General features: G+C 46.0%; 1 protein-coding gene across 1 annotated transcript in view; it reads right to left on the bottom strand.

Moving 5' to 3' along the window:
- Positions 1–21913, bottom strand: part of cdh12a (cadherin 12, type 2a (N-cadherin 2)) — a 150844-nt gene that overhangs the window by 34904 nt on the left and 94027 nt on the right. The window contains 3 exon segments of the mRNA XM_038717161.1: positions 2356–2457; positions 2460–2491; positions 9979–10232. Of these exon segments, the coding sequence (XP_038573089.1) occupies positions 2356–2457; positions 2460–2491; positions 9979–10232 (388 nt within the window).

The raw sequence follows: 21913 nt of genomic DNA on the forward strand, positions 1-21913 counted from the left end.
GGCAGCAGGAAGTGACCCTTCACACGATGCAGCCCTCACCTAGATGCATGAAACTTCTGTGGTACATGTATCATCCCAAGACGCACAAAAAACCTTTTGAAGTCATACCCAAAACCTAACAGGAAGTCCTCCATTTTGATCTGAATGTGCAATTTCAGCCCATTTGCGGCTTTTACAGGGTCTGTACTTTAACAAACTCCACCCAGGGGAATTAATCGATCGACAACAAATTATTGCTGTGCAATCTTAAGGCTGGACAATGAGTGGGCGTGTCTGTTCTGCTCTGTTCATTTAGTTCTCAATGAGTCCTGTTATTTGTAGTCCCTTCTGTATTTGTTATTTAGTCTGTGTTTTGGCTCCATGTCTTAGTTCCCAGTTCGGTGTTAATGTCTTAGTATTTACTCCTGGTCCATGTACTTCAGTGTTTGTTATTTCGATCTGTTCAGTATCTGTCTTACAGTTGTTGAGTTTTGGGTTCGGCCCTGTCTGTTGTCCTTTGTCCAGTATCTGTATCTTGTCTGTTGTGTTTTGGTATTTCCCTTAGTTGCTGTTCTGTTCCATGTTTTGTATTCTTTTGTTTCCCAGTCGGTTCCGTCTCTGTTCCCTACTCCATTCTGAGGTTCGGTTCCTGGTCTTGTGTTCTGTTAGCCCTGTGTCTTAGCTCCTAGTTCTGTGTCTCAGTTCATATCTTAGTGTTTACTTTTGGTCTGTGTACTTCTGTGTTATTTTGCCCTTGCCTGCTCTGTGTTCTCTTTAATCCCAGCTTCATTCTGTTTTCATTGTTGGTTGTAGTTCTTGGTGATCTGTCTGCTTGCGTCTTTATTAGTTTATTTTTATTCCTCTGATCTGTTATGTGTTCAGTAACCTGTGTCATGTCTGTTCCCCCTGTTATCACTCTGCATACAAGTCTCTCTGTTTTCCCATGCTCTCTCTCTGCCTGCCTGTGTGCCTCGTTAGCCTCATGTCCCTCACCTGTGTACCTCCTCCCAGCTCGTTAACCCTGTGTATGTACCCTTGCTTGTTTCCCTCAGTCTTTGTCCGGTCATTGTCACGTGTATGCTCAGTCGGTTGTTGTTTGTTCTGCAAGTTGCTGCATTACCTGTTCTGGGTTTTTTGATGTACCAGTTTCCCTGTACCTGTGAGTTTGGTTCATGCCTGTTTTGTCTTGCCCTGGATTAAATACCCTGTATCTCCGCGCTCTATGTCATGCATTTGGGCTCTCACCTGCTTTGCACACCCAGCGATCCTGACAAAAAGGTTGTGCTATATGTGAGTTTTTGTCAAAGGGCATGTCGGTGATGTGGCCTACAATATTGATGATTCGCCATTAAACAGGAAGTTTATTGCTTAACTTCATTGCACATGCTTAGATATGTACCAGACTTTACATGCTTGATAAGAGTCCTGCCCTGAACACATGTACATGCCAATATTCACTTAATGTCATAGTGCCGCCTAATAGCAACAGGAAGTAAGCCATTTCTAACAGAAATCATTTAATTTAAATGGCATTTTCGCAGCGTGGTCCACACTACTGGTTGTGTACTGGTACACAACATATAATTAGCTGGTATTGTTTAGCGCCACCTAGGGGACACAGGAAGTGATGTTTAACTCCTTCATGACCAGTCCAAAATGTGTGATAGGTCTACCGACATCTGTCCCCTGCGCCACGGCTGCGTCAGGCTCAAGACGTGTGTCACGGTGTGAGGGCTTGTCCAACACTGTTGCAGCTTTAATCATCATTAATATTGTTGTCATCATTAGTACCAATCTTTATTTTCATTGATGTCTGTACCAATACCACCTTTACTGTTCTTTAGCATTTCTGTGTGCATATTGCGTTGGCTGCTGCTATCTCTCTCTCTCACTTCCTCCCTCGAGCCTAGGGTTCTGTTCAAGGTTTCTACCTCCTAAAAGGTGGTTTTTCCTTGCCTGGCACCAATTGCTTGCTCATGGTAGGAACTGTTGGGTCTCTGTAAATAATATTACAAAGAGTACGGAATAGATCTGCTCTTGATGGAAAGTGCATTGAGATAACTCAACTTCTGATGAATTGGTGCTATACAAATAAAATAGATAAATTGAATTTAGCATTCATGGCTATTTAAATAACATGCAGGAAAGGTAGACCCTGCCACTAACAATAAAAACTGCTTTAAAGACAGGTAATTACAGCATCTCAATTAATTAGTTTATTTCTTCTTTCTATTAGTGAGACAATGCTAAACACTATCAAAAATAGGGTATGATTTTTAGGATTATAACTTTAAAAAGGTCAAAATACAATAACAGACACAGTGACTGTGTATGCTTTGTTTTGGATGCAGGATGCTTTTGGTGTGGATTACTTACTGACTTTGGTTGCAACCACAGTAATATTGTACTGCACAGTTGTCTCTCTGTCCAGGTATTCATTAGTGGAAATGGTTCCTTCAACGGTGTCAATGTCAAACAGCTGTCAGACTCTGCGTGCCATTCCAACGAATACCTGCAAAGATAAGAGCACATAATAGGGAAATAAGTTACCATGGTGGGCTGGGTCCTCAAAGGACATATATAGATTTCAGAAATGTGCTCACTCCAGCATTGAGTTAAAGGGTTTTTCAGAGGAGAACCCAGTACCTGGGTGTCTGTGGCTTAAGGAGTAGAACAGTTGTTTACTTATCAGAATTTCAGTGGTTTGATCCCTGCGTCCCCCACTCTGCATATAAAATTTTGCAGCCACCAGCCTACGGATCACGATTCATCATGAACGGCACCTGCCGATTGCCAAGAATAATTCTTAGGGGAGCTTTTCCACCAAAGATTTTGCATCTCATAATAATGGGCACCTGAGGACCACACATAGCCTAACCTGCTCCGCCACCACGTGTTGCAGTGGATATTATCTTTCTGAGAGGCCGTCCTGAATGATCTTCAGAATTTAAGAACTAGTCTTATGTTTAAGTCTCAGAGAAATTAAATTTATCACCTCAGATTTGTTCGTCTTCCCTGGTATCCTTTTTGCTATTGCCAAACTGAACATTAATCAAAATTATTAGTTTAGCATTAGCATTAGTTTAATTCATTTTCATGTTAAAAAACATTTAGCTATAAATAAATGCAAATGTTGTCATATACACTACTGTTCAAAAGTTTGGGGTCACTTAGAAATGTCCCTATTTTTGAAAAAAAAGCACTGTTTTCTTCAATTGAGATATCAGAAATACAGTCTAGACATTTGTTAATGTGGTAAATGACTATTGTAGCTGGAAGCGGCTGACTTTTAATGGAATATCTACATAGGTGTGAAGAGGCCCATTTCTAGCAACAATCACTCCTGTGTTCTAATGGTACATTGTGTTAGCTAATCGTGTTAAAACGCTAATTGATGATTACAAAACCCTTGTGCTATTATGTTAGCACAGCTAAAAACGTTTGTGCTGATTAGAGAAGCTATAAAACTGGCCTTCCTTTGAGCTAGTTGAGTATCTGGAGTTGAGTATCTGGAGCATCGCATTTGTGGGTTTGATTATACTGTCAAAATGGCCAGAAAAAGAGAAACTCGACAGTCTATTCTTGTTCTGAGAAATGAAGGCTATTCCATGCGAGGAATAGCTAGTTTGAGAAATAGACCCCTCACAGGTCCTCAAATGGCAGCTTCATTAAATGGTACCCGCAAAATGCCAGTCTCAATGCCAACAGTGAAGAGGCGACTACGGGATGCTGACCTTCTAGGCAGAGTGGCAAAGAAAATGCCATTTATGAGACTGGCCAATAAAAGGAAAAGATTAAGATGGGCAAAATAACAGACATTGGACAGAGGAAGATTGGGAAAAAGTGTTATGGACAGACAAATCTAAGTTTGAGGTGTTTGAATCACACAGAAAAACATTTGTGAGACACAGAACAAGTGAACAGATGCTGGAGTGCCTGATGCCATCTGTCAAGCATGGTTGAGGTAACGTGATGGTCTGGGGCTGCTTTGGTACTGGTAAAGTGGGAGATTTGTACAAGGTAAAAGGGATTTTGAATAAGGAAGGCTATCTCCATTTTGCAATGCCATTCCATACCCTGTGGACAGCGCTTGATTGGAGCCAATTTCCAGTCATTGTCAACAGGACAATGACCCAAAGCACACCTCCAAACTATGCAAGAACTATTTAGGAAAGAAGCAGTCAGCTGGTATTCTGTCTGTAATGGAGTGGCCAGCGCAGTCACCAGATCTAAACCCTATTGAACTGTTGTGGGAGCAGCTTGACCATATGGTACGTTAGAAGTGCCCATCAAGCCAGTCCAACTTGTGGGAGGTGCTTCAGGAAGCGTGGGATGAAATTTCTGAGCCGGCCGAGTTGCACATTCTGGAGCTCTGCCGGTGCGGCTGTGAATTTCCTACGCGGTTCCGACGCCGCATGAAGGTGCTATATGTCACTTCCTGTGTCCCCTATGTGGAGCTACATAGCACTTGCCGCTATGAATATAAATCGGTATTGGTGTGTAGATGTCTGCGGGGTGGGAGAGTTATCAAGCACGTAAAGTTTGTTTCAGATGTGAGCATGTACACTGAACAATAATGTACCCAAACAATAAAATAAATTCCTTTTATATTTCCCTGCCTTGTTGCTTATGTGTACATAGAGAAGAAGAATGTGAGAACAGCACACATTTCATCGTTACTGTGTGTTAGAGCATGGGAGAACAGTGGATACTTTTAATACAGCCCACACCCCTAATACTGTGTAACTATAACAAGTAGAGAACAGAAGAAAAAGATGTTCTTTCTTTACAACTGTCTGCATAGCTTATTCATATTGTGTAATGAATGAAAATAAATAGGCCTACTAGGCTCCTCTCTACTTTGACATTTAAGATTAGCTTGTTTGATCCACCTTCATACACATGTGACATTACTGTACAACTTGAGAAAGGTGAGTTGTTTTCTGCTCCAGCCTGCCTAAAAGAAAAGCGTTTTGGGGATTAAATGGACTTTATTAGCTGCTGCAGTGCAGGATGAACTCAGAACAGACCCATTTCTCACCTTATTATTCTAAATCATGCAACGAAGAAGAAGAAATGCATAATAAATCCTGGGACAAAATCTGTCCACAAATACTGTACAGCATGTAGTCTGATGAACAAGACTTGTGTTATAGCTGACTTGGGCAGTGAAATGTTTAATTTTTTAAATTCATGTGGTCATAGTTGTCCACAACTCAAATCAGAATATAAGAAGAAATGTTTTATACCACCTGAAGAAGGCTTCCTATCAGAAAGGTAGGAAGGTATTTCAAATGTACAACTGCAGTACTTAAATCTAAGTAAAGTAATTTCCCTGACATTACTGTGTTACTTTACTTTTAATAGACGCATGTAACAGGTTTTATACTTCCTGTGAGTATAATCCAATCAATCTTATTTTCATACTGTATATCCGTTGTGTAATTTGATAAATTGTGTTGTATGTCGTGCTCGCATCGCATCTCAGAGAAGACTCTGACTGCAACATGCGTCTTTGTAAAGAGAGAAACGGACAGAAAAAGTCTCTAACTCTGCCTGTCAGCTCGCTCTGCTCCGTTAAAACTGAATTTACCATACAGAATTGAATACGAGTGCACTCCAGATTTAGCTGCAGCCAGCTGACCGTGTGCTTCTCTCTATACCGCAGTTCTGTGTCCATGCATGCAGCAAACTGAAAGCACTGTCTGTCGGAGAACGTGAAAAGAGAAGGAAGACATTGCTGGTAGTGTCTTCAGAGTTGTTAAACACCTCAGCGCACTGAAGGAATCTGACTGTGTGAGGGGCAAGATCGTTGATGTCTGCAGGCAGAGTAGGAGCTCTCCTGTCTGACTGGTCCACCAATAGCAGAGAAGATGACCCCTTGAGACACAGCCCCTCCTCATTTGCATAATGAGGCAGAAATGCATACAGAAATTTAAAAAGGACAGTAAGAAATAAAAGAGAAAGAAAATAAATAAGGTAAATAAATACAAAGGAAGAATAAAACAGACAAAAATATTAAAACACACACATAAATAATTACATTTAAAAAATTAGTAATAAATAAAGTTGAATAAACAAATAAGGTAATTATAACAAAGGTGAATAAGTAAAGTAAATATAATCTTAGCAAATTCAATAGGGACCTCACACGGTCGTGCTCGGGCCCTAAAAATCAGTATTTCTAACCTCATCAATGTCTTGACTATATTTTCTATTCATTTTGCAACTAAATAGCTGAGTTTCCCTGCCAGTCAGTCAGAACTGAAGAAGTCCTTTGGATGAGGGACGAAACGTCTTCCAGTATCTTCAACCAAGTCCAATTGCCCTTGATTTTAACCTTCGTTGGATGTGATCATTGATTGCACAGTGAAAATTTCTGGAAAGTTGCACGGAGGACAAGGTAAATCGCCAAATATGACAAATCCAAAATGGCCGTCTTCTTTTTGTTTTTTGACTCTCCTTGCATGTGTTCAAAGTCTGCGGGTTGCCTGTTAATCTGAAGGTTGGAGGTTCAATCCCCAGTTCTTCCAGGCTGCATGTCAAAGTACTGACAAATTAGCAGCTTTCTTTACACCCGGCTGATCGCGCTGAAGCTGACCGGGGTGCCCAGGCCCACAGACATCCCCACTGAGATCTGGAGGAGGAAACACAGAGGTTGCAGAGGAGGAACGAAACAGCGAGGGAAGAGAGAGGGGTCCAGGCAACTGAGACTTAGGAGAAGGAGATTTAAGCTGTGTCTCCCCTCTCTCATGGGCAACGTGAGATCACTGGCTAATAAGATGGATGAGCTAACAACTCGGGAGTGTTGTTTAATGTGCGTCACCCAGTATGTGAGCTGCCATACTAGAGAGGAGAGGACCCTGGATGCATACAGCTCTTCCCCCCTCCCCCCACTGGGCAGGTCAGACTACAACCTGGTTCAAATCAATCCCTGCTATGTGCCTCAGGTGAAAAGGCAGCCTGCGACCACAAGGACGGTGATGAGATGGTCGGAGGACGCCTATGAGACTCTTCAGGGATGTTTCGAGGTAACAGACTGGGATGCACTCTGTGAGCCACATGGAGAGGACACAGATGGGCTTACTGAGTGTATCTCAGACTACATTAACTTCTGTGTGGACTGCACTGTCCCAACAAAGACTGTCCATTGTTACCCAGACAAAAAGCCATGGGTAACAAAGGACATCAAAGACATCCTGAATGCTAAGAGGAGGGCTTTCAGAGATGGTAATAGGGAGGAGGTGAGGGCCATTCAGGGGGACCTGAAGGTAAAGATCAGGGAGGCTAAGGAGGAAGCTGGAGTGTAAACTCCAGCAGAACAATATGAGGGAGGTCTGGAGCGGCATGAGGAACATCACTGGCTTCAGACCGACTGGCAGCAGAGGAGTTGAAGGCAGCTTGGACAGGGCCAACAAACTTAATCTGTTCTTTAACAGATTTGATGCTATGGCTCCTGCCTATCCCTCCCACTAATTCAACTGCTGTCTGCCCTCAAACACCTCCAACCCCACTACTTCCGCCTTCCTCCTCCTCCAAACTGACCCGCACCCTCCTGTGAGACCCCAACCTCCCCCTCTGGCTCTCAGGTTATCAGCTCCCCTCCCTGACGACTCTCCCCCTCCCCCACCTGTAACCTCTGTGTGCCTCACTGCTGAGCAGGTGAGAAGACAGCTGAGGAGACTCCACTCCAACAAGAGTGCAGGCCCTGATGGTGTCCTTCCCGGGGTGCTCAAAGCCTATGCCCCCCAGCTATGTGGAGCCTGAGTCTCCAAAGGGTCCCTGTGCTATGGAAGACATCTTGCCTCGTGCCTGTGCCAAAGACGCCACATCCCAGTGACTCCAAGGACTACAGACCTGTGGCACTGAACTCCCACATTATGAAGACCATGGAGAGACTGGTTCTGGATCAGCTGCGGCCCATGGTCAGACCTCTCCTGGACCCACTCCAGTTTGCCTACCAGCCCCAACTGGGAGTTGAGGACGCCATCATCTTCCTGTTCAAACGCACCTACGCCCACCTGGATAAGCCGGCGAGCACTGTGAGGATCATGTTTTTTGACTTCTCCAGTGCTTTCAACACCATCCGGCCGGCCCTGCTGGGTGAGAAGCTGACAGCGATGCAGGTGGATGCCCCCCTCGTGTCCCGGATTGTTGACTACCTGACTGGCAGACCACAGTATGTGCGCCTGCAACACTGTGTGTCAGACAGCGTGGTCAGCAACACCAGGGCCCCGCAGGGGACTGTCCTCTCTCCCTTCCTCTTCACCATCTACACCACAGACTTCAACTACCACAGAGTCCTGCCATCTTCAGAAGTTTTCTGATGACTCTGCTGTGGTTGGATGTATGAGCAAGGGTAACGAGGCTGAGTACAGAGCTCTGGTAGGGGACTTTGTCACATGGTGTGAACAGAACCATCAAGACTAAAGAGCTGGTTGTGGATCTAAGGAGAGCCAAGGCACCAGTGACCCCTGTTTCCATCCAGGGGGTCAGTGTGGACATTGTGGAGGATTACAAATACCTGGGAGTGCACATGGACAAACTGGACTGGGCCAAGAACTCTCAAGCCCTCTACAGGAAGGGCCAAAGCCGTCTCTATTTTCTGAGGAGGCCGAGGTCCTTCAACATCTGCAGGATGATGCTGAGGATGTTTTATGAGTCTGTGTGCTATCCTGTTTGCTTTTACATGCTGGGGCAGCAGGTTGAGGGTAGCGAACGCCAACATGCTCAACAAACTGATCCGCAAGGCCAGTGATGTTGTGGGGGTGGAGCTGGACTCTCTGTCGGTGGTGTCAGAGAGGAGGACGTTGTCCAAACTACATGTCATCTTGGACAATGTCTCCCACCAACTCCATGACGTGCTGCTCAAACACAGGAGCACTTTCAGTGCAAGACTCATTCCCCCAAAATGCACCACAGAGCGCCACAGGAAGTCATTCCTGCCTGTGGCCATGTGCAATATTACCTGTTTAATTATTAATGTGCAATATTCTATGATGCTTTTTATTCACTAGTACTTTTTGGTTCACCATAATAATTCTTAATAATATAAATATTGTACATACCCACTCTCCTTTATATTTGTGTTTATATTTATACTCATATTTATATACTCTTTACCTATCTACCTTGACAAGTGTGCAACTATGACAAAATAAATTCCCTTTGGGGATCAATAAAGTATTTCTGATTCTGATACCTGTGACGCTTCACATGTGAGGGCCTGTCCAGCGCTGATTTATTTGGCCCAGTCCACTGTTGTCGAATAAAATATATAGAGCTATTAACTATTTTAAGGAAACACTGATATCCAGGTAAACATTGATTGCATTTAGAAAGACTAAGATACAACTTTAAAAACACCACAGCAAGTCAGTGGAAACTGAAAGCATGTTTTGCTTCAAAGCACCAATAGAGGGCAATCTATGACCACAAATGTGTGGCAGAGCACTGTTTTGATTGTGCTTGTAGTTTCTGTGACATTGTAGTCCAGTGTTGCAAAATAACATGAAGACACAGAAAGGCTAATCTTATTCCATGTATACAATTACTGCATTTAGACTAACAACATACACATTTAAAACCGACCACTGCAAGACAGTCTACACACAGGTGTTTGAAGTTAAAAGCATTTATCACTGCTGCCGAAAAGAGATGCTTGGGATACCAGTACTCTAATCAAGCAAGCTATAGAACAGCACATCTGATAAAGCCACAATTTGATCATTTGTTGATGGTAAAATGCATTTTCTTAAAAAAGAGATTTTAGCTAGCATTTTGGTGTTTTAAGTTGGACATGTTTAGTTTTTTGTTATCAAGTTCAAACACCATAGAGGTGTTTAAAGTTGAAACCATAGCATTCACACTAACAATAATAAAGAGCAAAGACAACTAAAGTGTGAGAGCTACAGCACACCAATGAAACAATGTTATTTTTTGCTGCGCCATCAGGGTGCCGTTAATATATTTCCCACTGACTAATGAATTCCTTGTTACCTTACAGCACTGCTGCTGGCATCCAGGTCGTGAGCCGTCACAGAGCCAATGATGGTTCCTGGAGGATTGTCCTCGTACACATCCATAGAGTAGGAGGGCTTGGTGAACACAGGAGGCTCATCCATGTCAAGGACATTCACCTTTACTGTTGCTGAGTCCTTGAACGGCCCCAGGTGAAGGAAACGGGAGTCCAGTTGTGTGTTGGATGCCTCAACCTTGAAGGTGTATGACTTCTTGTTCTCATAGTCAAGAGTCTGCAGAAACACAAGAATAAACAAAGTGAGAGATGTTGGGCATTCAATCCCAAGATAATGCAGATGCATTAATAATTATAGCTGAAACTTCTATTTTAATGTGTGAGCTCTAACACAGAGAGATACACTTCTAATTGAATCAATCCAGCTGTCTACACAACAATACTTTCCATCTTACCAAGGTATTTCTGTCTATAATTGAGTCTCAAAATTCTTATTTTGTTAATGTAATTGAAGAAATCTGCCAGCACAGAATATTTCAATAGACATAGACATATATGTCTCTATCTAAAAAAAAGAGTTTGACCACTAGACTAAAAAAATTCAACTTGATTTAATAAAAATTCTTCAAAAAGATGGTTTCACTGTTCATTTATTTCACTCAACAACACAGTCTGATTCACTTGCTACAGGGCCTCTGGGCAGAAATAAGCTACTGGGCCCCTATGTACTAGGGATGAGTGATCTGTATCTGTTCAACAACTGAAAATGGCCACATTGGATATAGAGTAGTTCACCTTTAGGATGGTGACCCTGTCACTGTTTTTCATGTAAATCAACACGCAAATGTCCTTGTCAAGGTCCAGAAGTTTATTTCTGTATTTCTTTTTAACCAGCCCCACCATGCAGCCTGGTATACAGTATGAGGAGCTGGATACCATGTTCTGCCAGACAGATTTTACTTTAACAAGAGAGTTTTAATATACTCCTTTGTCTATTTTATTATTTATTTAATTATGTTTTAATTTGTCACTTGGCCAGACAGAGGGGCAGAAATGGGGATGGAGGGCACAAACACCACACAAACAGACACCACAGAGAAAGGACAGCACCTGCATGACAGGGGGTGGGGAAAACAGGAAACAACAACACTAATTGCAGAAAGCGAAGACACCTGCAATCTCTATATTTTTATATTCTAAACTAAGTTTGATGTCGGGGTTAGTGGGTACTTGAATATTAAAAACACCATTGTTCTTGAGCCAGTGATATTAGGGACAAAAAATGACATATCTATAAATGAACAAATAATAAATGCAGAAATAAATAATTAAATGACGAAATATAGTTTTGTAATAAAAAAGCTGTTTCTGTATTTATTTATGTATTTCTGTATTTATTTCTGAATCTCTACATTTATTTATATTTATTTATTATGTCTACATTTATTTACGCCTGTTGGTCCACATTTCCACATTTATTTATGCCTGTATTTCCACATTTCCACATTTATTTATGCCTGTGAACGTATGCTAATTGAGTGGGTGGTGCCGGCATCAGTCTGAAGCAGGATTGGTTATAGCGATGTGATCAGATCTACTACTACTGTCTTGACTTCACTGGAGAAGAGTGGGTTGTAGCCAATTCTCTGGTCTGGTCGCTGGCACTAAGGGCGTTAAAGACAGTGGTCGGGGCAACGAGGCCACTGGTCAAAATGCATTATCACAGTAATGCATTATTGCATATATTACCAGTATACTTTTTATTTAATGGTATAACATTATACTAACACTAATTTATACTAATTTCTCCTTCAGGTTGTGCCTCTGCAGTGCAGTGTCAGGATGCCACTGTGCTAATGTTCTCCTTCAAGCTTCAAGCCAGCCTCCTCCTTGTATGTACCAACCAATACACACGCCTACATGTAAATGGGACGTACTGGTAACGTCTCGGGTTACGTATGTAACCCTGGTTCCCCGAGAAGGGGAACGAGAGACTGCGTCGGTTACGACACTATGGGAACGCCTCTAGGCGAAGCAGGTCTGAACGTGAATGAAATCACTCCAATCCTATTGGCCTGTTGCTAGAACGGTAAGGTGTGACGGAATAACCGGAGGAGTATAAAGCACACCTGTACACACTCATCATTAGCTTAAACTATGAAGCAGGCGCTTCAGGCGGGGAGAGAGGTGCGGCGGGCCGACGCAGTCTCTCGTTCCCCTTCTCGGGGAACCAGGGTTACATACGTAACCCGAGACGTTCCCCTTCGAGGGAACTCGAACTGCGTCGGTTACGACACTATGGGAACGAGATACCCACTAAACCGTGCCGAAAACCCCGCCTGCCCCTGTGTGCAATAAAGTGGCACGACTAAGAGGAGAGCGCACGAGTGCCAGGTGCCGAAGGAAGGTCAAGACTGTAAAACCGAATGAATGTGTGCGGAGTGGCCCAGCCAGCCGCTAAACAACATCCTGCAAGAGGCCCCGGAAAGGAGGGCTCGAGAGGCCGCCTTGCCTCTGGTAGAATGAGCCCTCACAGCCACAGGTGAAGGCAAACCGCGCACCTGATAGGCCAGGGAAATAGTCTGAACAATCCAGTTGCTAATAGTATGTTTGGATGCAGGGAGCCCGGCCCTGGGAGACCCAAAACACACTAGCAGCTGGTCAGCCTTCCTCCAACGGGAGGACCTCAGAGTGTAAATACTCAGTGCTCTGACAGGGCAGAGCAGATGAAGTCTCCCGTCCTCCGCCGTCACATGAGGTGGAGGATGAAATGCCTGCAGCACTGTGGACCCTGCCGCACAAGAAGGCACTTTAGGGATGTATCCTGAACGAGGGTGCAGGATAGCCCTAATATTCCCCGGGGCAAACTCCAGGCTTTGCGGGGAAACCGAAAGCGCTTGGAGCTCCCCCACCCTCCTCAGAGAGGTGATAGCAAGGAGAAAGGCCATCTTGAGGGTCAAGTGCTTAGCCTCAGCTGACTCCAGGGGTTTGAAGGGGGCCTCAGCCAACGCCCCAAGAACCACTGCCAGATCCCAAGTGGGAACCTTGGACCGTGTCGCAGGTCTCATCCTCTGGGCACCACGGAGGAAACGTACAACCAAGGGAAGTTTCCCCAAGAACCCCTCCCTCAGAGTGGTGTGGAAAGATGAAACAGCTGCCACATACACCTTGAGGGTGGAAGGGGAAAGACGAGCAGAGAACCGGTCCTGGAGGAACTCAAGTACCTGAACCACCGGGCAGGTAACAGGGTCCACCGACTGCTCCCTACACCAAGTGGAGAAAACACTCCACTTCAGGCCGTACATCCTCCGTGTGGACGGGGCCCTGGAGCTCAGGAGGGTCTCGACTGCTCCGGCTGTTAGACCCGCCTCTAGGTACTGTGCCCCCTCAGGGGCCAGACCCACAGTCGCCATATGGCGGAGCAAGGGTGAAGAACCCGGCCCTGCGCCTGGGACAGCAGGTCTCTCCTCAGAGGGACCCGCCACGGCGGGCCGTCCAGGAGCGACATGATGTCCGAGAACCACACCCGGGTTGGCCAGAACGGGGCTACGAGTAGTAGGCCGACATAGTCCTGGCGGACCCGCTCCAGAACCCCGGGAGCAGAGCGACTGGGGGAAAAGCGTACAGACGTAGCCTTGGCCACGAATGTACCATGGCGTCCAGACCCAACGGGGCTGGAGGAATGAGAGAAACCATAGCGGGCAGTGCGTAGTCTCTTGAGACGCAAACAGATCCACGTCTATGGGGCCGAACTCTTCGCACAAGCGCTCCACCACTTCGGGGTGAAGTCTCCATTCCCTGGGCCTCAGCCCCTGCCTCAACAGCAGGTCTGCTCCCTGATTCTGCGTCCCCAGGAGATACATCGCCCTGAGCGATAGTAACCTCTGCTGGGACCACAGGAGGATCTGACGCGCCAGTCTGTCCAGAGGGCGCGAGCGCAGACCGCCCTGGTGATTCAGATAGGTCACCACCGCTGTGTTGTTCTCCTCGGAACGAACCAGGACGTGGTGGCCTTGGAGATCGGGCAGGAAACTCCTTAGAGCCTGGAACACCGCCAACATCTCGAGACAGTTGATATGCCACTCGGATTGATGCACCTGCCAGGATCCCCTTGCAAAGCGGCCGTCCATGACCGCGACCCAGCCCGTGAGGGAGCCGTCTGTCGAAAGAACCAGCCGGCGACAAGCCCCTCCCAGCACGGGCCCCTGGGACAGGAACCAAGTTTCCTTCCAAACTGATAGGGAACGAAGACACTTGCGCGTAACCCAAACCAGACGGAGAGGATTCCCCTCGGGGAAAAACCCTTGTTCCTTAGCCACCACTGCAGGGGTCTCATGTGCAGCAGTCCAGATGGTATAACGCTGGACGCAGCCGCCAGGAGACCCAACACTCGTTGAAAGTGTTTCATAGTGATGGCGTGGCCTAACTTCACCCCTTTCACGGCAGCCAATATGGTGTCGACACGTGCCGGAGACAATTGTGCCCGCATCGTTGTCGAATCCCATGCAACCCCTAGGAACGTAGCCCGTAGGGTGGGCGCCAGCACGCTCTTCTTTGCGTTGAGCCTCAGCCCTAAACGCCGCAGACGAGCCAGAACGACATCTCGATGCCGAACCGCCAACTCTCGAGACTGGGCTAGGATGAGCCAGTCGTCGATGAAGTTGAAATCCGGATGCCCCGGAGCCTCAGCGGGGCCAGTGCTGCATCCATACACTTGGTGAATGTGCGAGGGGAAAGTGCCAGGCCGAATGGAAGAACCCGATACTGGTAAGCCACACCCCCGAAGGCAAACCTCAGGAACTTCCTGTGAGAAGGACGGATGGAGACCTGGAAATAGGCGTCCTTTAGATCTATCGTGACGAACCAATCCTCAGATTGGATGTGCGTCACGGTGGCGGGGATGATGAGCATCTTTAACCTGAATCTCCTCAGAGACCGGTTAGAACCCGCAGATCCAAAATAGGGCACGCAGCCCTCCGTCCTTCTTGGGGACTATGAAGTACCGGCTGTAGAACCGGCGTCTCTGTCTGGGGGGGAGACACGTTCCACGGCCCCTTTCCTCAGCAGAGTACAAACTTCCTGTCCCAACACCGGACCTTGCTCCGGGCGGACCACAGTCCAAACCACCCCCTCTCTTCTGTTGAATTTGGAGGGCGGGTTTTGAACTGTAGTCGATACCCATCTATGGCAGTGCGCAGGACCCGCGGAGAAATGTTCGTCAGGCTCCGCCAAGCGTCTGCAAAGTCTACCAACGGAACCAGCCCCTCGGGGCTGGTGGTCGGTGTCTCGTGTGATCTTCTGGTGGACCCCTGAAGCCCCAGAACGGCAGGGGGGAGCCGCCGAAGATCCACGGTGAGTGAGTCGGGATGCCGTCCGCCTGCAGACCCTCGGGGCAGGCAGTACGGCGCGGACTCGATGGTGGCAGGTGCGTCCTGAACGTGTAAACGGCGGGATAACATCACCTGTTGCCACGGCGGAGGGGACCTCGGTCGGCCTCCGGGGGGGTGGGGGGGGTGCGGGAGGGGAGAAAGACTCCCCTACCCCGGTCTTCCCTGAGCTCCGTCGGGACTGGATGACGGTCCTCAGATCGCGTCTCTCAGACGGCTGAGGGTGAGAGCGCCGTCTCGCTGCCCCAGCTCCTCGGGGGGCCCCCGAGAAGCGACACTCTGCTTCCTCTCCTCTCCGTAGGAGCTCGTAGAGGGAAGGGACCTACGCCTGGCAGCCTCAGCTGCCTTGGGTCCAGACCGGCGAGGGAGGTACTGGCGGAACGCTTCACACTGCGTCTAACGCTTCGTGGTTCTGCGAAGCTCCGCCAGATCTTCCTCGGAGGGACCCCCCCTCTGAACCATCTCCTGTAGCAGGTTGGCTTGGTAGGCTTGAAGCACCGTGGTGTGCAAGCTCGCACCTGCCTGGCCCGCTGCCATGTACGCCTTCCCCACGAGCGTGGATGTGGTGCGACATGGTTTGGATGGTAACGCCGGCTTCTCCAGGGAGGACGCAAGTCGAGGGGAGAGATAGCTCGCAAGCTCATCCTCCACCCGAGGCATCCTCCCATAACCACGGTCCCTAACCCCCATCACATTACTGTAGTTCAGTGATCGGGGTGTGGAAGCCATTTAGAGAAGGGTCTGCCCCATGATTACTCAGTTCATCATGTACTTTCTTTTCAGGAAAGAATGGCAGAGACCGGCGTTCATCAAGCTACCACTAGCCTGTGGTGTCTGCTCCTCTTATTTTTTTTTTTTTTTTTCGGCCAGTTGATGTTGAGCTTAGCCACGGCTCTAGTCACCACCTCCAGCAGCACGTCATAGTCGGGCGCGGCCAGATGACGCCGCCCCGACACCCGGAAGTCATCGTCCACTGCGCTGAGCACGTCCGCCTCCTCGGAGTCGGATTGCTGCAGCGTCTCCGAATCCAAACCGCGAGCGGGAGAAGCCAAGAACGGGCTCCCGAACGAGGAAAGGAAGCGTCGGAGCCAGCGGATGAAGGTCGGGAAAAAGCCTCAGCCGTCCCGAAATCCTCCGACAGATCACGCTGTGAACCCATGAGTGAAGCCGCCGGGCCGCCTCAGCGGCCGCAGGGCCCGCGCCACGGGGAAAACACATCCGGCCATCCTCAGAAAGAGAGCCATGCTGTACCTCAGTACCCGCACGGAAAGGGCTTCGCAACGGGCGCAGGCAGCCCCCTCGAGAGCTGCCCGTGCGTGCTCCATCCCCAAACATGAGACACACATCTCATGAGAATCTCCATCCGTGATGTACCGAGGGCAAGAAAAAACACACCTTCTGTACATCTGGTTGCCGGACATGCTGGTAGACTTCTTCTTCAGGTAAGACACACTGCTTGTAGGACTGGAGCTTTCTTCAAACAACATACAGAGCGCCTGCTGAATAGAAAAAAGCTAATGATGAGTGTGTACAGGTGTGCTTTATACTCCTCCGGTTATTCCGTCACACCTTACCGTTCTAGCAACAGGCCAATAGGATTGGAGTGATTTCATTCACGTTCAGACCTGCTTCGCCTAGAGGCGTTCCCATAGTGTCGTAACCGACAGCAGTTCGAGTTCCCTCGAAGGGGAACTACTTTTTCAATTCAAGCACTGGATGTAACTGTTGAAACTTCCTGTTTTCAAGCTGGTCAGCCACATCCCCCAGCAGGTCCGCCAGCAGCCTCCCTCTCGAGGCCATTGTGTGAATTTATTGTCTCTATTATACTACAAGGTTATCTACACAGTAAACTCAGCAGTAAGTCTGAACATTTAGAGTGTAAAGTTAATATTTAACACTACACCACACTAAGAACTGCAAATCAAGTTCTACACTAAGAAAGAAATACCATTCACTGTTAGTCATAATTTATTTTTAATTCACTCTTCATTAGTGTTAAACCTTTTCATTGACTTCTGCAAATGGTAAAATTCACTCATATTGACTCACCTGAAGTGTTAATCTTGCCATACACCTTGTTGAAATAAAAATAACTACTTTCGAGTGCACAATTTTCTACTTTAGCATGTCCAGCTTACACAAACAAGGAAACCTTTTAATGTTTGCAGAAGGGAAAAAACAACAACCACCATAACATCTATGTAATCCATACAATTTATTAAAAATAATAACATTTAACCTCAAGGTTTAGTTTGTAGTTCTGTTTTAGTGTGACATCTCCCTTAGCACTTGCTATTAAACTGCAAATTCATTTTAAATACGGAAATTGTTGTTAAAATACATGATGCATGTAAAATCTCTCAACACTGAAAATGTTTGTTTAAAGGTCATTCCAGGGGAGAATTGTTGTCCATAACAAACGTCATTATCATGCCATCATTGGAATCTACCAATTGTTGAGAATTTATTTTGAGAGAACATATTATTTGTAAGAATAAATAACTTAACATTCATATTCATAAAACTGTTAATCTGTTAAATATGTAGTTAAAAGGAGAACTGCATTTCATTTGGAGTTACATTAAAAAGGGACTTCATTACCCAGGAGCCTCTAGGAAAAGGAGTACGTGAGGTGATGTGATGTGTGTGTGGCCGGAAGCAATGCTGTAACTCTTGTTTAGCACACGTCCAACTGTATGTTGTTTTTTTTGGCCTTTTGTTTACTCACTAAAGGACGTCTGAATGGAATTAACAGTCTTGCTTCTTCATTTTTAGTTATGAGCTGATTCTGCTACACCAATCAACTCTAACCAAAATCTACCAAATAAGCCCTGAGAGAGTTGTCATGCCAAATTGTGCCTGCTGTGTGTTTGTGTTGAATGTGTTGAATGATTTTAGAGTGAGAACTGTCTTTGAGATTTCAGCTTTCTGTTAAAAACTGAGTGTCTCCTGGAAGCCATCTACTGCACTGATTTAAAACTTTCTGTACCTACGAGTCATTTCAACACCAAAATAAGTGAAAATGGGACCCAGGTTTAAAAATACTGAGATTATCCTTTAACCATCTGTTGCTGTGAGGAGTCAGTCAGAGCTTTCTTTGCCTTGATGATACGACCTCCACCAGGTTTCTTGGTCAGTGCAGATTCAATTAACTGTGAAAGGAGTAAGACAATATTCACTAAAAATAAATAATCATGAACAATACACCTACAGAAATAGCTACCAATGAAAAAACTGTGCAAAGGAGGCTCTCACAATAAATTTTACACATCAACTTAAGCCTAGATCACACTACATGATTTTTAGCCCGATTTGGCGCTTGGCGAGCTCAGCGAGCTCGGTGACCGTCAGGCTGTGATTGGGAGTAAATCAGCGATAGTTCGGCGGTCACCAGTCGTTATTTGTGAACTACTCAACGAAGCATCAAAACGGCTCCCCGACACATTTCTGACACATCGCCACCGTCTGTCCGATATCTAGCATGCCAAATATCTGGAGGAGTCTGCCGACTCGATATCCATATCAAGGCAACGAGAGCAGGCAGCTGGCAGAGCAGGCAGCTACTTTTTCACTGCAAAACACTTTTTACTCCCCTCCAGTTCTCTCTGTAGCTCAGACAATCCCTCCAGATTCTTTGTCTTTATAATTGCTATCTTTATAAAAACAAACAACAGCTGTTTTGTGTTTAAGTTTGCATTGTTATGGCAGAAAATTGTGTCCTCTTACATTTAATCATTTATGTATGATCTTTTAATATTATTATTATTATTATTACTATTATTGTTATAGATATGTATTGTGTTTTATCCTTAATCTTTCCTCTCCTAAAATACTTATGTTGGTCTGTCCACATTTTCTAGGGTTTAGGTCAGAGCTGTGAGATTGTTTTGGTGTTTTCCTCTCTTGATGTTCCTCTCCTCTCCTGGAATGTTCATTCAAGGCTGAGAGAAGATCTCTGTTCCCCAAAATATAGAAACATATATAGACAGTGTAAATGATGATGCATCCCTTTGCTCGGGGCCAGACGCCCGATTCCGCCCTAGGAGGCAGGTCTCTGAACCAGCTGTATATGTGTTTTAGTACTTTTCTATTTATTCTCTTATATATTATTATATATCATATTTTGGAGACCAGCGTCAGGTGACACAGCTGCTGTCAGCTTGTGTAGTGGCTGACCCCCGGTCACCGATCAGTCACGTGTGAACGCCACAATGAGTTCAAGACTGCCATCACAAGTCGGCAAGTTGTGTGAATGGCACGGCCATCGGCCGACGCAGAAAGTCGTGTAGTCTGCACGAGCCTTTACATGTTTGAAATCATTATCAGCCTTCTCTCGTTTTCTGGAAGCGCTTCATTCCTCATCCAGGATGACTGTATCATCTGAGCCACAAGCTGAAACATACAGTGCTGAGTTGGTTATGACATCAAGCAGTGGGCTGGTGGACTGGGAAGAGCTGGAAGAGTTCCCCTTGGAATCTAAGTGTAGTTCAGGAGAGAGAGGGAGGAGAGAAGAAATAAACACCATTTGTTAGTTTTTCACGACTATAGTATGACTGGGTCTTAGTCATAATCCATGGATTATGCTGAAAGAAATGGAAATCAAGTTTACCGTTGCCAGATCTGATAGTAAATACACCAGCATTGGGGTGCTGTGCTACTTCTTCAGAGACGTCTGCATTCCCTTCTCATCATAAACTCTGATGCCTCCGCTGCCAACTGGGATGGAAAACTTGATGAAAGCTTAGGGAAAAAACACAAATTGAGTCATCCCACATGAAATGCTCAAGATAACGAAAGGGTATACCCTGAAACACTCTCAGTGATACCTTTTGACCATGATACTAATCACAGGTCGCGACAAATTAGTGGTAAAACCATGACATTGCCATATAACTCATATTTAGAGTAGGAATTATTATATTAGAACTTAAAATTTAAACTTCACTGAATAAGCTATTAAATATATCACTATGTGAAAGAAATTGTGGTCTGTAACAAAACAAACTTGACTTCTTAAATCTCGAGAACAAGATTTGTAGGCCAGGGCTTCTCTTCAAAACTACAGTACCTTTATCGAAATTTGGCCATATTTCGAATAATTGTGCATTAATATTATACTGTAAGTACACCAATGAGAATGTCTAATTAAATGCACACCGCTTGCACACTGTAAGCTTGAATATTTACATTATTGCAGAAAGTAGGAGTAGCTGTTTTGAAGCATGACACATATATACATATATATAAATATGTGTGTGTGTGTGTGTGTGTGTGTGTGTGTGTGTGTATTTAACTTTAGCATTACCACAACGGACACAGTTACTATCTCTGGCTTTAAATGAAATGTAACCGTGCCTATGACCATTTTGCGAGCTCATGCCATCCCAGCAAACAACCAATAGACCAAATAAGACATGAAGCGAACGAGGGCGTGAGGTAGGCTTGTACAATGAGAGAAAAATTTGCAATAACTGTTATATATTGAGATGATGATATCACTTGCCATAGATAAAAAATATTGAATTGCGCATAGTGGCTGCCTGGTTGTTTTTAAATTCAATATAGGGTTTGTATTGAATATTCTAAATTCAACTAAATGCTGTTTATAGAGCAGCAAAATGAATGTTAACAACAGCAAAGTCAATATCTGAAACCACAGTACTGAGTGATGTTAACAAAGAATGAAGATATCAGTCTGTTTTAGTCTTTTCCCTTTGAGGGAACTCGAACTGCGTCGGTGACGACACTATGGGAACGCCTCTGGGCGTGGCAGGGCTGAAATCATGAATGAAACTACTCCAATCCTATTGGCGTTGCTAGAACGGTAGCGTGTGACGGCGTAACTGGAGGCGTATATAAGCACGCCGGCACACCGGACACATTAGCTTTTTTCTATTCAGCAGGCACTCTGGCATGTTTGAGACTTCCACAAGAGGATCTAGTTATCTGGAAGGAGAAGCAGAGGAGATGGCTGGTGAGCAGTTCAATGTAAATGCTCCTTACTTGTATAGCGCCTTTCTCAAACGGAAACTAACATTCACACTCACTCGGAACAGCCGCCAGGGGCAATTCGGGGTTCAGTATCTTGCCCAAGAACACTTCGACACGCAACCAGGGGGAGCCAGGGATTGAACCGCTGGCCTTCCGATTAACGGCCAACCCGCTCTACCTCCTGAGCCACAGCCGCCCTAGTTCAGGCAGTGTGTCTTTCCATGCCCGCGCTAGATCACGGCTGGGGACACTCATGCCCTGTGTGTTTCCTTCTAGGGATGCCACATGCCCAGGCAGCTCTCGAGGGGGCTGCTTGCGGCCATTGCGAGGCCCTGCCCCTGAGGGTGCTGAGGTCTCATGCGGCTCTTTTTTTCCGAAGACGGCCGGATGCGCTCTACACGTGGCTCGCGCCCAGCGGTACATCTCCGAGGGCATCGGGACTGCCGAGGCTTTTCCCGTTCCTCGTCTGCTGACTCCGCCTCCTCTCTTCCCCGTTCGGGAGTACGTTCTCGGTTTCTCCCGCCCGAGGTATGAGTTTGGAGAGGCTTGCACAGATTCTGAGGAGCTGGACGTGGTTAGC

Source organism: Micropterus salmoides, unplaced genomic scaffold (genome assembly GCF_014851395.1).
Source record: "Micropterus salmoides isolate LMB-PRFRI ecotype aquatic unplaced genomic scaffold, ASM1485139v1 Ms_hic_scaffold_14, whole genome shotgun sequence".
NCBI lineage: Eukaryota > Metazoa > Chordata > Actinopteri > Centrarchiformes > Centrarchidae > Micropterus > Micropterus salmoides.